This window comes from Marmota monax, unplaced genomic scaffold (genome assembly GCF_021218885.2).
Source record: "Marmota monax isolate L192 unplaced genomic scaffold, Marmota_monax_Labrador192_F-V1.1 WCK01_AAM20220418_F8-fsc00009, whole genome shotgun sequence".
Classification (NCBI taxonomy): domain Eukaryota; kingdom Metazoa; phylum Chordata; class Mammalia; order Rodentia; family Sciuridae; genus Marmota; species Marmota monax.
The window spans coordinates 28216396-28233907 of NW_026694710.1; the positions used below are offsets into that span (position 1 = coordinate 28216396).

Consider the following 17512-nt stretch of genomic DNA (forward strand, 5'->3'; position numbering starts at 1 on the left):
ACATGACATTCTTTAGTTGACAAGTGACAGCCATGCAAGTGAGGGCCCTCGAGGGGGTGGAGGTGACTTCATCCTGCCTGGAGCAGAATTGGATCCTGGCTAGAATGTTGTGTTGCTTTATAAACTGTTACCGCTAGGACTCCCAGGGAAGGCACGTGGGGTCATTGTTCTTTGTTAGAGCTACATGTGTATCTACAATGATCACAGAAAGTATGATTCTTACAATGGAGATAAAGTCGCTACCTAGGATGTTTATGAGGCAAACGCTGAGAAGGGGCTAGGGCTACCTGACGCAGACCAGGTGGGCCCTGAGAGCTGGCCTTGTGCCTTCTGTCTTCCCACCTGTTGCTTCCTATACTTCTCTGTGACTTGTGCAGCCTCAGGGTATGAAGCCACAGGTATCTTCAGGGTGTTGGGGTCTCTCCTCCCTCCATCCTGTGAACACTGAGAATGCCTTTGCAGATCGCGGGCTCTGTGAATCAGGCCAGGGCAGGACAGGTTCTGCTGGCAAGACGTGGGCCCTGCCACACGGAAGAGGTGCCCGCGTGTTGAGAGTGCCTACTCCCTGCGTGGGCCCAGGTCGAGGTGGATCTCTCTGTGTCTCTCGGTTAATCTTGGCCATTCTGTGTTCCCTGGGCCCTGGCCATCCTTCTAGTCACTTCAGACCCAGAACCAGGCTCTGGTGTGATGCTCTTTCTTTTGCTTGGCAAAAGCTCTTAGAAAAATGGCCTCTGACTTGACAGTTCTTTTCTAGTCGTGTTAACAGCAGCACCACAAACCTTGTACAATGGTGACTGGCTGGTGTTCTCTTACAGCTGATTGCTGAGGAAGGGGTGGACAGCCTGAACGTCAAGGAACTGCAGGCAGCGTGTCGGGCGCGAGGCATGCGGGCCCTTGGCGTCACAGAAGACCGTTTGCGGGGCCAGTTGAAGCAGGTGCGTGGCCTGGGGCCCAAGTTCCAGGAGGAGCTCGCTTTTCACCCAGACCAGAATAGGCCTGTTGTGGGAAGCTTCAAGAGTGAAAAACTACTGAGGCTGGGGTGTGGCTCAGTGGGGGAGTGCTTGCCTGGCATGTTCAAGGCCCTCTAAGACTCGCTTGGGCCTTTGCCATCCTCTGGGCTGTCAAGCAGGCCTGGTGAGGTGGCACTGTAACCCAAGGGGGTGCCTGGGCCAGTCCAGGACTGCTTACTGGCCTTCTAGTCCTGCTGTCATGCAGTATGAGTGTCCTCAATTTTGGTGGCCTGTTGAGTGTGGCTTTGATTGTTTCAGCTTGCTCCTGTCACCTGAAGGCCAGTGAGCACAGGTGGCCTCCTTGGACAGCTCTGGGGCATGTTCACACTTCGTGATGGCTCAGCTGAGCCTGGGAAGTTCTGGGAAACATGCTCTCTAATCTGGCTCTGATGCCCTTGGCTGGGCAACTCTGAACAGGTGTCTGGTACACAGTGGGCTCCTACATTTGGATTTCAGTGCACTCTGCCTCCTGCAGCAGCTCAAGGGGCCCTCCAGCAGAAATCCCAGTGTCAGGTCTTTGGTGCTCAGTGCCATTGGATCAAGTGACTGTACAGGGGGTAGGGGACATTTGTCCTTTGCTTCAGAAGGCCTAGGATGCAAGGCTCAGACCCAATCTCCCTCCAGCTCTGTTCCACGATGACAGCTTCTTGGCTGTCATCCCCCTGCTGGTTTTCAGGCATTCCTTCTTCAATGTAGATGAAGAGGCATGCACACCTACCTCCCCTCTTGACGTAAATGGCGTTTCCTAGGCAGTACCTTCTCACCAGATGCATGGCTCCCCAGCAGAACTCCTGTCTGGTAGTGGGCCCACCCTGCATGTGCTGGCCATTTCTGGTGGTCTTCAGCCTTCTGCAGCACAGCTGCCTGGAGCCATTCGGGTGGGGTGCTGTGTGTGTATTCCCTGCCCAGGCTCCTCAGTGTGGTCCATGAGGCTATAGCATGTTTTGGGGTCAGGGCTCTCCCTTGCCTCTGTTCAGTGTTTTCATCCTGTTCTTAGCATTTTGTCTTATCTTTCTCTGTGTGTTCAGTTTGTGTCCAAATGTCAGTCACTGAAGTAGCCCGACACAGTGCCCAGCCTGTGGCAGGCCTACACACACATGAGTGGGGTCAGTCTCTGCTCCTGCATGAGTGGGGAGGTTCTCAGTAATTCCATCTTTGCTGCTCTGCTATTTCTAAATGCAGAGAGTGCTGACTGTTCTTTTTTTAAAAAAAAAAAAAACCATCAAATTGTGTACTTTATTTTTATGTGGTGCTGAGAACGAACCCAGTTCCTCGCACCTGCCAAGCAAGCATTATACATACCACTGAGCCACAATCCCAGCCTGTTGACTGTTCTTAAGTCCTGGTGATTGAGCTGCAGAGCTGTTGATGGCCCTGGGGCTTGTGCCTTCAGTTTACCAGGGTGGTCAAGTTCCAAGGTAGCACAACAAATGACCTTTTGAAACATGGAATGTCATCTTTGGAGCATTTGTTACAGTGACTTAATGAATCCATCTACTCAAGCCCTGTTTTGCTTGTTGCTGCCAAACCATAGCAGCAGAGTAAAGCTTGGGGACTGAAGGATCTGGGCCCTTCACAAGAGAACAGGATAGGGCCAGGGGTCAGGTGGGATGGAGGCTACACCAACAAGCCTGTTCTGATCCCAGTGGCTGGACCTGCACCTGCACCACGAGATCCCCACGTCACTGCTCATCCTGTCCCGAGCCATGTACCTCCCAGACACTCTCTCGCCTGCTGACCAGCTCAAATCCACACTGCAAACCCTCCCGGAAATTGTGGTATGTGCTCTTGGGAGACCCTGTTTGTCAGTTCACTTGGGGGGCGGGCACTCATCTTCTAAGCCACGGAAGCCTTCCATGCAGGAACCTGCAGGTCCACCTGTTCTCGCCTCATCACTTGTCTGCCTGCCCCCACCCCCACCCACCACACCTGGCTTGGGATAAGCCAGTCTTGGGCACACTGAGTAGTCCTGATCTTGCCACAGTTGGCTGGAGGCAACAGTTTTGAAAGGCTTCCTTGAGTCTTGGTAATGGTGCCTGTGTCCATATTTTTTCTGAATATGGAGTGGTCCTCTGAAAGGTGCAGGAGGTGATACTTGGTAGCCTTGTACATTCCCAGCACTGGTGGCAATGTTTCAGTGTGCCTTCCATCACTTCTGTGGAGTTCAGATGATGATGTTGCTGGGAGATACAGAGAGGCCTGGGACAGTGTGCACTCTGCAGCCCTGGGACTCACTCACAAGTGCCCTTCTTCTCTGAAGGCAAAGGAAGCCCAGATGAAGGTGGCAGAGGTGGAGGGTGAGCAGGTGGACAACAAAGCAAAACTGGAGGCCACGCTGCAGGAAGAGGCCGCCATCCAGCAGGAGCACCGGGAGAAGGAACTGCAGAGGGCCGCAGAGGCAGCAGTAAGCACTGGCCAGGACCCACCACTGGGGGCTGTGGCTGTCCTGGTCCAGCTTCCCTGGAAACCCCTTCATGTCCTTGCTTGTCTTCTGAAGTAGTCAGGGAACTGCAGGGAGGCCCACTCAGCACCGGCAGAGGGTCATTGTGGAACCCACCTTCTCAGGGTGCTGGCCTTGGGCAGAGACCAAATTTGTTTTCCCTGGACTCAGAGGCTGCAGGAAGATGCACTGTGACAAGGGCTTGGGATGTTCTGGGTTGTTCATCACCCACCCACAGGCAGCCTCCTGCTCTATAAGTGTTGAGCACCATGGAAAGGTAGTGAGGAAAGACCAATACAGAACAAGGCACTCTGACCACCCTGTTGAGGGGCCTCAGGTGCCTTGCTCAGACTTCAGCAGGTAGTCTGCTGCTGGTTAATGGCTCTTGGGTCTCCACTGTGACCTAATGGACTCGTTCTGAGTTTGGCCTCTGTTAGTAGCATATGCATGCAAGAGTGCTGGTGTGACAGCAAGGTTCTTCCTGTGATTCTTCTAGAAGGACATTGAGCTGGAAGGAGTGGAAGCTGCCACCCCTGGGAGGCCAGTGGTTGAGCCAAAGCCAGAGGTGCCTGATGTGATCCTGCCTGCAGAGGCCCTGAAGGATATTGCTCCAGTGCTAGAGGGTGTGAAGGTAAGAGGCATGCTCCATCCAGGAGGGGAGGAGGCCAGAGGGTAAGGATAAGGCCTTAGGTGTGTCAGCCTGCCTGGCAGCAGGAAGGGGAATGAAGGCTGACCCCTCAAGGCAGGACTTTCTCCACAGGCCAACATGGTGTCATCTCCTGGGTGACCTGGGTGGGGGGCTCCTTGGGAACCAGCTGCCAACTGGGGACACAGACATCCCCGGGGACCCATGCCAGGTGGCCTGGGATGCCATCCATTGTTTTCTCTTCTGAGCTCCTGGAGGACCCCATGTATAGAAAGAAGCAGATTCTAGGATGTGTTTCCTGGGCATTTGGCTGCTGGTGGGGGTTTTGTGTCTAGGGAGGTCTTAGCGTGAGGCTCCGAAGAAGCCTTAAGCACATGTGTCTGGAGAGAATGGGGTGGCAGATCTGAGTTTGGGGCTGAGAGGGAAGTACCCAGGAGGTGGCTGTCCCTTTGACAAAGACAAAGGTGAGGCCTGAGTGCTGCCTCTGGTGGACAGGGGCCTTGGAGGACCAGGGAGGACAGCCCCATACTCAGGCCTATGAGGTAGGATAGGTCTAGTTTTGTGTTCCTGTGAGAAGAAGTGTCTAAAGAAGAGAAAGTATCTGAAACTGACTTGTGTTTGGGGGGCTTTTGCAGTGATGAGCCTTGAGTCCCAGTCACTGAATTGAGAAGGGTTGCATGGGGCAGGGCTGACCAGAGCCTTGTAGGGGCTCCTTGTGGCACTAACCTGACTTGGGATAATCCAGGAGGAGGTGAAACTCTAGGGCTAAAGGCCTAGGGAAAGCAGGTGTCTCCTGCTGACCCAGGAAACTCTGAAATTAACATGTGACACCATCAAGGGAGAGTTCACAGCAGGAGTAGACATTCTAGGGAATCAGGGCTCAAGTGTGACCCCACGAAGGTGGGCCTCAGGCATTCCTGCAGAAGGTGTTAAGGTGAGATATAACTGTTTCATTTTTAAGGGATGTAGGACTGGGCTAGGCCTAGCAAAACAGGCAGGGCCTGGCCAATCAGCAAATAGGGCAAGACAAGGCTGGCCTCATAGAACACATGAATCCTGTTTTCAACGGGTTAAAGACTAGGCTAGGGGCTGGGTTTGTGGCTCAGCAATAGAGTGCTCGCCTAGCACGGGCAGGACCTGGGTTCAATTCTCAGCATCACATAAAAATAAAGGCATTGTGTTGTGTCCATCTATACCTAAAAAAATAAATATAAAAAAAAAAAAAAAAAAGACTAGGCTATAAGGAAGTTTAGAAATCTCAGGAGATGCCTCACATGCACAAGGTCCTGGGTTCAATCCCCAGCACCACCAAAAAAAAGAAAGAAAGAAAGAAATCTCAGGAGAACTAACAGAACTAATATATGAAGAATCATCAAGAATGTCTTAGAAACCCAGACTTTTGGACTGGTATAGCAGTGGTACAGCATTTGCCTAGCACATGTGAGGCACCGGGTTCAATCCTCAGCACTACATACAAATACATACATAAAATAAAGGTATTATGTCCATCTACAACTAAAAAAAAACCTTTTTTTTTTTTTTTTTTTTTTTTAATTTTAAAAAATTTTGAAGAGTGCCCAGCCCCCATGGACTGGTACAGCCTATGGTTGCCAAGTGCCATTGTTGATGAGATTGATGGCCTGAGCAGCCCCAAGACCAGGGAGGACATGAGCCTATAGTTGAAACTCTTTCCCCAAAGGACCCCCTCAGGCCCGCATGGCTTCACAGGGGTCACTAGTGCATCAAAATCAGGCAGGCACAGTGGCACACATCTGTAATCCCAGTGGCTTGGGAACCTGGGTCAGGAAGATCACGAGTTCAAAGCCATCCTTAGCAAAAGTGAGGCACTAAGCAACTCAATGAGACCCTGTCTCTAAATAAAATACAAAATAGGGCTGAGGATGTAGCTCAGTGGTCCAGTGCCCCTGAGTTCAATTTTCAGTACCCAAAAAAGAAACAGATGGTCCCAGTGCTGAGGAACTTTTGACAGAATAGGGAACATTCCCCAAGTCATGTCATGAAGCATCACCTTGTATCAAACCAGAATCATGTAAGAAAAATTATAGGCTGCTGTCTTTTATGAACATAGATGCAGAAATTCTTAGCAAAATATAATTCTTAACAAAGTGTTTAGCAAATCAAATGCAATTATTCTACAGAAGGGATTGTGGCCACATGGAATCTGCCCAGGGAATACAGATTGGCTTAATGTTTTAATAAGATAAGCAGTCTTTAATCATATTATGATTCTGTCAGGCCTCTTCAAGAATGCTCGTCAGCATGCAGTGTGATCAATAGATGCCGAGCAGGAGGAGAGGGATGCCACTGCACATCTGCCACCAGCAACTCCCCAGCACTGGGGCATTGCCAGGACTGCTGCCCTTCACCCTCCTCCTCAGTATTGTAGCCAGGGCATTAGGGAAGGAAAGCACATTATAACCAGATAGTTGGGGCCAGGCATGGTGGCCAGATCGGTGATCCCAGCTACTTGAGCCTGAGACAGGAGGGTTGCAAGTTCAAAGCCATCCTGGGCCACATAGTGAGACCCTATCTCAAAATAAAATAGAAACGGCTGGGACAGAACTAGGGAGATGCGACACTAGACTCAGTGTTGCTGAGATGCAGATCCTCCTTCAGCTGTTTTGGAAATTCCTCCAGACCATCAAAACACAGCAGACGGCTAGGGCTCATTGGTAGAACGCTTGCCTAGCATGTGTGAGGCACTGGGTTTGAGTCTTCAGCACTGTATATAAATAAAATAAAGGTCTATCGACAACTAAAAAAATATTTAAAAAAAAAACAAGCAGAACCTTCTATTGAAGTTGACAAACTTTTCTAAATTTATGGAGAGAGTCAAAGGATCTAAAATACCTAAGACATCCTTGTGAAATAGCAAAAGTAAGAGGAACATCTATCTACTAGATCCCAGTGTTACAGAGCTGGGGCCTTCTGAGAAACAGAATCCCCAGTTTTCACGATCAAGTCAGAAAGATTTCAGACAAGTCACTCAGATGAGCAGGAGTTACTCTGAGTTTATTGAAGGGATAAGAAGAGGGAAAAGAGACACTCTGAAGGGAGAGAGTGAGTGTCTCAGAGAGGAGAGAGGTAGCATACCTCTCATACACTCCAGTTTTATTGGGATCCCAGGGATGTTGCCAAAGAGTCCCACTTTTGACTGATAGCAGGATGACATCAGACTCTCAAGTACCCACTGTCATGGCACCTCTAGGTTACCTTGGCCCAAGCTGACTGGTTCTAATTGGATTCTTTTTTATTTGTATTCTGTACTGAGAATTGAACCCAGTGCCTCACACATGCTTGGCAAGTGCTCTACCACTGAGCCACTACTCGACCCTAATTGGATTTTTTTTTTTTTTTTTGGTAGTTGTAGATAAACAGAATGCCTTTATTGTTTTATTTGTTTATTTTGTGTAGTGCTATTGAACCCATTATCTCACATGTGCTAGGCAAGCACTCTACCACTGAGGTACAGCCCCAGCCCTTTAACTGGATTCTTAACCATACATTCTTTTTTTTTTTTTTTTTTTTTAACGTTTATTTTTTAGTTATAGGTGAACACAATACCTTTATTTTTATGTGGTGCTGAGGATCGAACCCAGTGCCTCAGGCATGCTAGGCTAGCACTCTACCTCTGAGCTACAACCCCAGCCCTTAACCATACATTCTTATAGATTTTGTGGTTAGGAGAAACTACTCTTATCTCCCAGTTTCAAGTTTTGGTCACAAAATCTTCCCCTTTGGGAAAACTTGGGTTCCTCTTATCAACATTATTTTGGGCCTGCATTTCTCTTGCAGTTAACATGTAGTTTGCTGAGAAATGTGACATAGCTTGTTCATTTCGGCCAGGCAGGGCTGCAGGTAAATTGCTTCATAGAAAAGAGAGTACGTGGGAGGTCAGCACAGTGGGCTGACTTGTATTAACCTTGTATTCCCACTCACATATAATTGTCCCCTTAACCTTAACCTTGTATTCCCACTCATCTATAATTATCCCCTAACACCAAGACTTACTAAAGCCTCAGTTATCAAGAGGTGTGGTGGGGCCAGCCCGTGGCTCAGTGGGAGCACACCTGCTAGCATGCATGAAGCCGCAGGTTCCCTCTCCAGCACCACCACACATGAAAAGGTGTGATGTTGCGGGTAAAGAGATAGGCCCAATGGAAAAGAAGTAAGCACCTAGACAGACAGGGTCAGTAGGTTTTCTACAAAGGTGCCAAGATGGTGTAGTAGGGAAAGGGAAATCTTTCAGCAAATTGTGCTGGAACAGTAGATAGCCATATGCAAAAAATTGACCCTTGACCCTTATATAACTCACACAGTGTATAAAAATTAGAAAGGATTATAAAAACTCCACGAAGGAAACATGGGAGAATATTTTAGTGATATTAGATTTACCAGTAGATAAAGTACAACAAAAAAATATGATAAAGGTGAGAAAAAAAATCAATATATTTATCTATCAATATTGGAGACTTTTGCTTCAAGAAATACTTAAGAAAGTGAAAAGATCAGCCATGGACAGTGTGAGATATTTGTAAAACATTTACCTGACAAGGACTTGTTTCTAGAATATATAAAAAACAAATAATTTTATTTCAGAAGTGGGCAAAAGATTTGAAGACACTTGACCAAAGAAGACATGCAGCTAGCCAGTTAAGCACCTGAAGTGCTTCATTCACCACCAGTGAAAGGAGAAGCACATTGAGATGCCACCACACCCCTATTAGCACAACCAGAGTTGGAGTCAGACTGGTTGGGGATGGAGCTCAGTGGTAGACAATTTGCCCAGAAAGCAGAGGCCCTGGGTTCCATCTCCAGCACTGTGGGGGAAGACAAAACTGGCCTGTCCCAATCCTGTGTTGGTGAGGATGTGGAGGAGTTGTACCACTTTGGAAACTACTTTGATAGTTTCCTAAAAAGACAAACCTACACCACACCAATTACCAGCCTTTCCATTCCTAGGCATTTTCCCACAGGAGCCTGAACCTGAGCGTTCAGAGCAGCTTTATTTGTAATCACTAAGCTTAGGAAACAAAGCACATGTCTCTCAGTAGGTCAGTACACTAACAAGCTTTGGTCTAGCTGCTCGGGTTAAAAGCACACTGACACCACATGATGACTCAGAACGAGTCAGAGAGGAGGACGTGCTGGCGACTGCTCTTATATAAAACCCTGGAGATATAGGCTGACTTATTGGGCATGAGGAGGATTAAAGTCCTGGGGAGGCCAGCCAGTATTAGGCTGACCAGCATGTTCACTGTCCAGTGGTGTGCGCTTCATAGGTACACGTATGGGTCACGCTGAATGTGCCTGATGACACGCTCAGGCCAGTGTAGCCCCACCTGGGCTCCATCTCAGTTGAGACTACCCCAGGTAATGGCCCATAAGGTGCAAACTCCCCACAGAGGAGCCACTGTGTCCCTTCACTTAAACCTGTTTTGCTTTTTTCCTAGGAAGAGGAAATAACTCAGGAAGAAATTGATGTCCTCAGTGACGCTTGCTCCAAGCTGCAGGAGCAGAAGTCCTCTCTGACCAAGGAAAAGGAGGAGCTGGAGCTGCTGAAGGAGGACGTCCAGGACTACAATGAGGTGGACAGGATGGGTGGACGGGCGGGGCAGCTGCTCCCTGGTGACATCAGGGGTGGGTAGTGTTTGCTGCTAAGGCTGAGACTGAAATAATAGCTTTATCAGCCAAAAGATTTAATGATATCTGTCAAAGATGTGATAAGGGAAATTTCAGAGGGAATCTGGAGAGAAACCCAAACTAAAAATCAGTTTTATTCCAGAGCTTTTCCACGGCTGCTGTAGGGGCCACTGTCTGCGTGAATGTAGCCTTGCCAAGTCTGAACATGAAGGTGTCACATGGCCACTTGGCCCCTCGACAGGCAGAACCGTAATTTCATTCACAACTCCCCCCAAAGAGAGTGGAGCCCAGGGTGCTCTACCACTGAGCCACATCCCCAGACCTCTTTTTATTTTGTATTTTTGAGACAGACACTCTGGCCTTGTGTTGCTGGGATCACAGGTGTGCACCCGGCACCCAGTTGACGGTTTTCTTTTCTTAGATGGTGGTTCTTTTTCCCTCTTCCTTTTATGGTGCTCGGGATCAAACTCAAGGCTACCAAGTGCTCTACCACCGAGCAACATCCTTCATCAACTAGTGATTGGTTTATAGATATTACTTTCTAATCTGATATAAAAGAATTATTTTCACAGCTTCATTGGGAAAGGTAACAAGTTTGGAGATTAGTAAAAACCAATTTGCCATTTGGGAGCATCGTCCCTCTGGGGGGCTTCTCCATGGGAACCATGCATCTGTCACTGGGTGAGATGGTGTCTTGTTCCCACTCCTCTTCGCTCCTGTCCCTCCTTGGGGGGCACTGAATTAGAATTTCAGGGGGAAACACTTACGTTTCCTCAATGCTTCATTTCTTTATTCTTCAGCAAATATGAAGGAAGATGAGTTTCAAAAAATAAGAACCAGCCAGATGCGGTGGCACACTCCTGTAATCCCAGCGGCTCAGGAGGCTGAGGCAGGAGGATTGCAAGTGCAAAATCCCAGCCTCATCAAAAATGAGGCGCTAACCAACTTACTCAGTGAGACCCTGTCTCTAAATTTAAAAAATATAACATCGGGGTAGGGATGTGGCTCAGTGATTGAGTGCCCCTGAGTTCAATCCCTGGTTTTTAAAAAAAAAAAAAAAAAATTATTTGATTGGTAGGAAGGAATAAGATTTTGCAACTTTCTGTTGTTGGAATGAATGCATTTTTGGAGGAGTTGGTATTTATTTTTTCAGTGCTAGGGATCAAATTCGTTGTCTCAGTGCTAGGCAGGTGCTCTACCATGGACCTACACCCCTAGCCCAAATGAATGGGTTTAATAACTTTTTCAAGTTAAATTTAATATAAGATCCCCACTTTTTTATTTATTTTGTACTGATTTTAACCCAGGGGTATTTTACCACTGAGCTACTTTCCAGCCCTTTTAATGTTTTGAGATAAGACCTCACTAAGTTGCTGGGCCTGCCCTGGAACTTATAACCCTCCTCCCTCAGCCTACTGAGTCGCCTGGACCACACAGGCGTCACCATCGTGCCCAGCTCCCGCCCCCACCGGCCTTAAAGATAGACTTTATAACTGCAAATAATTTTTTTAGGACTTGCAAGAGATTAAGAAGGAGCTTTCTAAGACCGGTGAAGAAAAATTAGTGGAAGAATCTAAAGCCAGCAAGAGACTAACAAAGCGCGTGCAGCAGATGATTGGGCAGATCGATGGCCTGATTGCACAGCTGGAGATGGGTCAGCAGGCCGGCAAGCTGGGCCCTGCCCAGGGCTCAGCTGTGGGGTAAGTGGGCATGAACAGAAGAGGCTTCTGGGCCCAGGGAAGCCAAGCCTGCAGCTGACAGGCACTTTGCCATGATCTGTGCTCTGCTCTGTCCTTTCTGACTCCAGAGTGTACATCTTGGCTCTGCCTGATATCACCTGGGAGCTGGGGTCCACTCTGGGGGCATCTTTGCTCATAGTTTTTTCTTTCACACCTGAGTTTTTACATTCTGATGCTGTTTCACCTGGGTAGCTTACTCCTGGACCTGTTTGTTACCTCCCTGCTAAAGTCCCCCTACTGCCCTCCCCAGCATTACCCTTCATAGTCCAGCCTCAGCCCCATTTGGTTCCTGTTTGCCCAAACAGTCAAGCTCTCTCCTGCCTCCTCCCTCTCCCTGACCCCCACACTCAAGGGATGCCATCATGGGGCTGTCTGTCTTGTACCACAGTGTATTCCAGATTCCCGCAGCCGCAGCTGTGCTTGTGTGTGTGTCTTGCTACCATCTAGACCACAGACCCTGCGATGCAGCAGGCTGGTAGCTGGGACACATCCCCGAACCCAGAGGCTCATCAACCTTTTGTCCTTGTGGCAGACAGGGGCCCAAGGACCCAGTGGTCCTGTTCCAGGCATGCACTCCAGGGTCATGCACCCCAAGGAAAGGGTGGGGCTCTTGGCAGGGTGTGAGGAGTCTCACTATCAGAGGTCTTTCCTGTCCACCAATTCACACGTGGCCATCAGAGTCAGGGCTAAGAGTCGGAGCTGGGTGTGGCTGTGAGGTTCCAAGGGCCGGGCAAGATGGTGGCCACATGCAGGCTGTGCTTCCCAGGGAGAATGTTGTCAGCGTCACTGAGCTCATCAGCGCCATGAAGCAAATCAAGCACATTCCAGAAAGCAAGCTGGTGAGCTTGGCCTCAGCACTGGATGAAAACAAGGATGGCAAGGTCAACATCGATGACCTCGTCAAGGTGGGTCTCAGTGGGACTGAATCGGGGAGGCTGGCTGGCTGCTCTTCTGCTCCAACGTCCACAAGTCCAGGGAGGGGCTGCTTTTGGGGGCTGTCAGGAGGTGGGGTCCCTCAGGCCTTGGCATAGGAAGTGAGTTGCCAGAGGTAGAAAGTGCTGATGAAACAGCAAGATGGACCCTCCTGAAGGCCCTGAGGTCGCCTGTCATGACCGTGACTTGGCTGGCTCTGACAGGTAGCAGCGTCCAGGTCCAGGAGAGGGTATTGAGAAGGCCCCTTTAGAGCAGGCCACCTGCCGTGCCTGTGGGACCCTGGGCCTGGCTGGGCTTTGGTGCATGGGGCAGCCAGGAGCTAATCCTAGAGAAGGACACCAGCCACATTCCAGGCTGGCAGTGTCTGCCTTTCTTGCTCCAGCCACAGTGTGGAGCTTGCACCTGTGGCAAACAGGGTAGTGGGGCTGAGTACACCCGTCTGGGGTTGCCTGAGGCCTGAGAGGTGACAACAGGTGGGCCCCAGGTCAGCCCTGGAGACCTGGATGGGAAGTCTGGGTTCTCATCTGAGGGGTGAGACTTAATCATTTCTGCTTCTGAAAAAACACTGCCTTCATGGTCCTGGTGCACCTGGCAAGGTAGTGATTTTTCAAACATAACCATAGACATTGCCGAGTTTCTTTTACTTCCATTTAAAAGCAAGGCACTGTCAGACTTACATGCTAAGCACCGTCCCTCCTTCCCTCCTCAGTCTTCAGAGCAGAAGGGCATGTGCCCCAACCTAGCACCCTGTGTCCTGGGGAAGCCCCATGCAGGGCAGGCCCCCAGCAGTATGGTGGGGCCTCGCTGGCCAGGGCAGGGCTTGATGCCAGCAGCCTTGCTCTGCTCTCTGGCTCCCCGGGGAACCCTGGTGCTCTGGGGCCCTGGCATGCTGTGCAGCAAGTAGGTTCCAAACCAGAAGATGGCCTAGAGCAGGGGTGCTCCCACCCGTGCTGTGCAAGAGCAGGCAGCCCCTCTGAGCCCTCTCGTGTGCACAGGTTATCGAGCTGGTGGATAAAGAAGATGTCCACATCTCCACTAGCCAGGTGGCTGAGATTGTGGCCGTGCTGGAGAAGGAGGAGAAGGTGGAAGAGAAGGAGAAGGCCAAGGGCAAGGCTGAGAAGGAGGCTGCAGAGGTGAAGAACTAAGGGAGGTGCCCAGCTCACGCACAGCCCCGTGGGCGTCCTCTTCCTCCCGCACCGCTGCGGTGGGATGATGTGAGAGTGATTGCTTTGAGGTGATCTTAGTGGCAGATCTAATATTTTGTCTGGAATAAATCAGAAACTTCTGTAATCAAGTAATTTTTAATTTTCATCATTCCATGAAGATTAAGTCAGTCTGCAATCTGGGAGCCTCCAGGGAGTTGTGTCTGGACTCACCTAGTGTAGTACTCAGTGGCCCCACAGAGGCCACCGACAGTCGCAGCAGGGGAGCCTCCCGGCACGTGCCTGTGCCATCTCAGGGCCTGACCTGTGCTCTCTGTTCCCTGAGAGTGAGGACCACGTGGACTCCCCACGCCCAAGTGGAACTGGGCAGGTGCACCTCATGTTCTCAGAGGTGCTGGGCAAGAATCAGACGCGAGCACAGCCCTCCTCAGCTCTGAAGATCCTTCAGCTGGTCTGTGAACTTTGATTCCTAAAAATCTGTGTAAATAGATCGTCTGTTCCCACATTTTCAAAGTCATCTTTGTGTGACTCTTCTCGACAGAAGCGTCTGTGACTTCAGTGGCCTCTGGAAGTAGCACCTCTCCTGACAGTAGTGTCCATGTCTTGAGTGGATCCTGGGGTGTGTTTCCTGAGCTCGCTCTTGATTCACCTTCGGTCTTCCCCGTCCTTAACTGACTAGTACAGGATCTCTGCACTTGAGAGTCTGACTCAGGAGTAACATCCAGAATGAACTGCGGGGGAGACACACCAGTGCAGCCCTTGAGAAGGAATCATTTGCTAGGTGATTGCCACACTGTTGGGGTCCAAGGGTTAGGCCTTCACCACAGCCTGGCTGGAGCAGGTTCTCTGGGAGCACATGTGGGACCCTTGATGGCTTCCCTTGTGGAACAAACCCTGCCCACTGGAGGACGTGGCTGGAGGGGCCATCGCCCACAGCTGGCCTCCTGGGCCAGGGCACCCAGATGGTCTCTGCCCTTCAGCCTTTACATGGCCCCACCAAGTCCTATGAAGGTGGTCATGTGAGTGAGCAGTGGCATCTTGAGGGGCTTGCAGTGTGCCCCCCATGTACTTAGGGGCGGGGTGGTGTCTCCGGGGCTCTGGTGGCCAGCAGCCTCTTCACACTTGGTGGCCCTGTCGGGGACAGTTCCATGTGGAACTCAGGCCAGAGCTGGGTGTCCTGTGGCCTCTCCACCTTCCTGCTCCCCCAACAGCTGCACTTGTCCTTTGAGGCTGTGTGTTGCCAGCAAGAGTGTCCTTCTGGAGGGCTCCAGACATAGGACCCATGAAGCCAAGCTAGCCAGGGAGGGGGTTGCAGCACTCGGAGATGTCAGTTTCTCAGTTACTTGGCTTTTTCCTTGGCCTTTAAAGAAGAAACTTGACAGAATAGGAATCCAATTGTACAGTCTCACCTGGAGACACAGTCAGAAGCCATGGGGCTCTGAAGGGCTTGTTTTCAGACGTTGGAGAAGGGAGTGTTTTAGCCTTGGAGTGATCTTTATGAGTCACCTGCCCACACTCCAGCAGCCTCTGAGCTGTCAGTGTCTTTCCTGTGAGCAGCACTATGGGCCCATCAGCTGTATCCTCGTCCTGCGTGGCTTTGCCAGTATTGTCATCCCCTCTGCTCTGGAGTCTGCCCTCCCTGGTCAAGCAGCGCCTTGGGATGTGGGCGCGCCTCCAGGTGCCATTCGGACCTGCGTGGTGACACACGTATGGGTGGGAGGTTCTGGTGGGTGCACATGTGGTGTTTGCAGGCCCTATCCCCAATGCCATTTTGGATGTGTTTTGTTGTACGGAATCTTATTTATTGTAGCCAAGTCGGTGTCTGGGTGTGGTTGTAAGGAATGATGGATCCAGAAGCCAGGGCCTTGTACGATGAGGACCTGCCATGGTGGCTGTGTCTAGCTGTCCACAGGTTGTGCCTGCCCTGCACCTGAGCACTCCACCTTCCTGTGTTTCTTGGAGCTGGGGTGTCCATGCCTGTGAAGCAGAGTTCCCAGCACAGCAGTTCGATGCGCCCTCCTCACGCCCTACACACCCACTTCTCATGCAGGCACTGGGAACCAGTGTGTGGCATCCGGAGGCCATTGAAATATCACAGTGTAGCTTTTTAAACGTGTAATTTCTGAAAAGCAGCCCCCAGGTGGTTCTTATTGTGCCCCTGGCCAGCAGGGTGGTTCCTCCTGGGAACGTAATGGGGGAGCAAGTTCTCTGTCATCCTTTCAGGGTCCCATGGGCCCCCAGCCAGGACTCTGTGTAAACACTTTTTGTAGAAATGGTATTTTTATTTTATTAAAACATCAAGGCTGTGCTCCTGTAATATTTCTGAACCATTTGACATAAGTCAGATGGAAACTCAGCCGTCTTAAGTGTCTGCCTTCATGACGGCACTGTGGGCCCAACACTCAAGATTCCAGAGGAGCCTTTGTCCTTTGAGGCCCTGGATTCAGGCCTCTTCTTTGTGGGACCTCTGAGACCCATGTCCCCTTGTCCTATGACACTGACAGGTTATGCGGTGATGTTTCAGACACCATTCGATGTGATGAAATGATATAATAAAGTGCCACTTGATGATTGTCTGCTGTGGGCTGGTTTGTCTAGGTTGGTGAACTCGCTGCCTAAGGAAGCCTTCCCCAACCCACAGACCTCAGGGAGTCCTGAGAGCCAAGGCACCCTGTACCCAGATTGTTCCTGGCTGAGACTGGTGGTCCTGGTATCCTGAGTGGGTGAGGGCTGGACCATTGCGAGGGGTGCTCCAGGAGGATCAAGGGGCCCAACCCTACCCAAGGGGATCCCCAGGAAGGTAGGGGCTGTCTTCACACTGCAGCCCCATCTTTAGATCCCTACCCTGGGGTGGCCTGGCTGGAGGAAGGTCTCGGCACCCCACCCCGAGCTCAAGGGCACCAGCCTATCTCAGCATTTACACTTGGGTCCACTGCTGGGGGCCTCCCTAGACCCCTTGGCTCTGGGGTCTGTGTCCTGGGACACAGCCTGAGCTGGACAGCCTTGCGCACTTCAGGAGAGTTGTCCAGGGACAAAGCCTGGGCCGGAGCCTATTTGTACACCATTATGAATCACCCCAAGTCCAGGGACCACAACAGGGCACTAGGATTCAAGAAGTGCCTGTTCTGGGGCTGGGATGGGCTGTGTTTGCTGGTGGACATCAACCTAAGGAGCAAGCAGCCAGCACAGAGGGCGTCAACTGCAGCAAAGACAGTGACCCAAACAAGGTGAGGGCCAGCAGTGGGTGGCAGGCTGGGGTTCTTGAGAAAAGAATGTGCTTCATGTGCGTAAGGTGACACTAAGAACAGGACCTTCATGCAGAACACAGTGACCAGAACACAGCCTTCTGGGGAGGCTCATTAGCCAAGAATTGTAGCTGATGGCCCTGGGAACCCGAGATCCACCCCAGCCCTGGGAAATGGACAGCCACAGGGCTGCCTGCAGTGCTGGGAGCCTTCCTGTTCCCAGCATTGGCAACCGCAGGGGCCACCAGCCATGTTCAGAAGGCATAGCTTTCATCAGCAGAAAGCAAGAGACTGTTCTATACCAGAAGAGGCCAGCAAGGCAGCAAAAAGAGGTTCCTTCACTGGGCAGAGGCGTCCACAGGAAGCTTCATGACTGTCTAGTATCCTCCTTCTGTGGCCAGCAGTGGTGTGAGTCACCTGAGCAGGCTCCTGGCCTGCCCCAACTCCCCTGGCCAGCGCCCTTTCCCAAGAGCCTATGGGGTTCACCAGGGCACAGGCTGGAGAGGGGCCTCGGGGCAGCACCAGGGGGCGCCCCACTCACATTCTGCCTACCCAGGCAAGAATGCTAAGGCCAGCTGGGGGACAGCAGTGCCTCTGGCCCAAGCCCACCTGGCACCCCCTCACTGCCCTCCAGGCTGGGACTTCAGCAGTCCTCATCCAGTTGACCTCTGC

General features: G+C 50.9%; 1 protein-coding gene across 1 annotated transcript in view; it reads left to right on the plus strand.

Annotated features, from left to right (window-relative positions):
* Letm1 (leucine zipper and EF-hand containing transmembrane protein 1) overlaps positions 1–16171 on the plus strand; it is a 39650-nt gene extending 23479 nt beyond the window's left edge. The window contains exons 7-14 of the mRNA XM_046423429.1: positions 816–935; positions 2657–2788; positions 3271–3414; positions 3947–4081; positions 9571–9705; positions 11273–11460; positions 12266–12404; positions 13428–16171. Of these exons, the coding sequence (XP_046279385.1) occupies positions 816–935; positions 2657–2788; positions 3271–3414; positions 3947–4081; positions 9571–9705; positions 11273–11460; positions 12266–12404; positions 13428–13577 (1143 nt within the window). The 3' untranslated portion in view covers positions 13578–16171. The remainder of the gene's footprint in view (positions 1–815; positions 936–2656; positions 2789–3270; positions 3415–3946; positions 4082–9570; positions 9706–11272; positions 11461–12265; positions 12405–13427) is intronic.
* The last annotated feature ends 1341 nt before the right edge of the window (positions 16172–17512 follow it).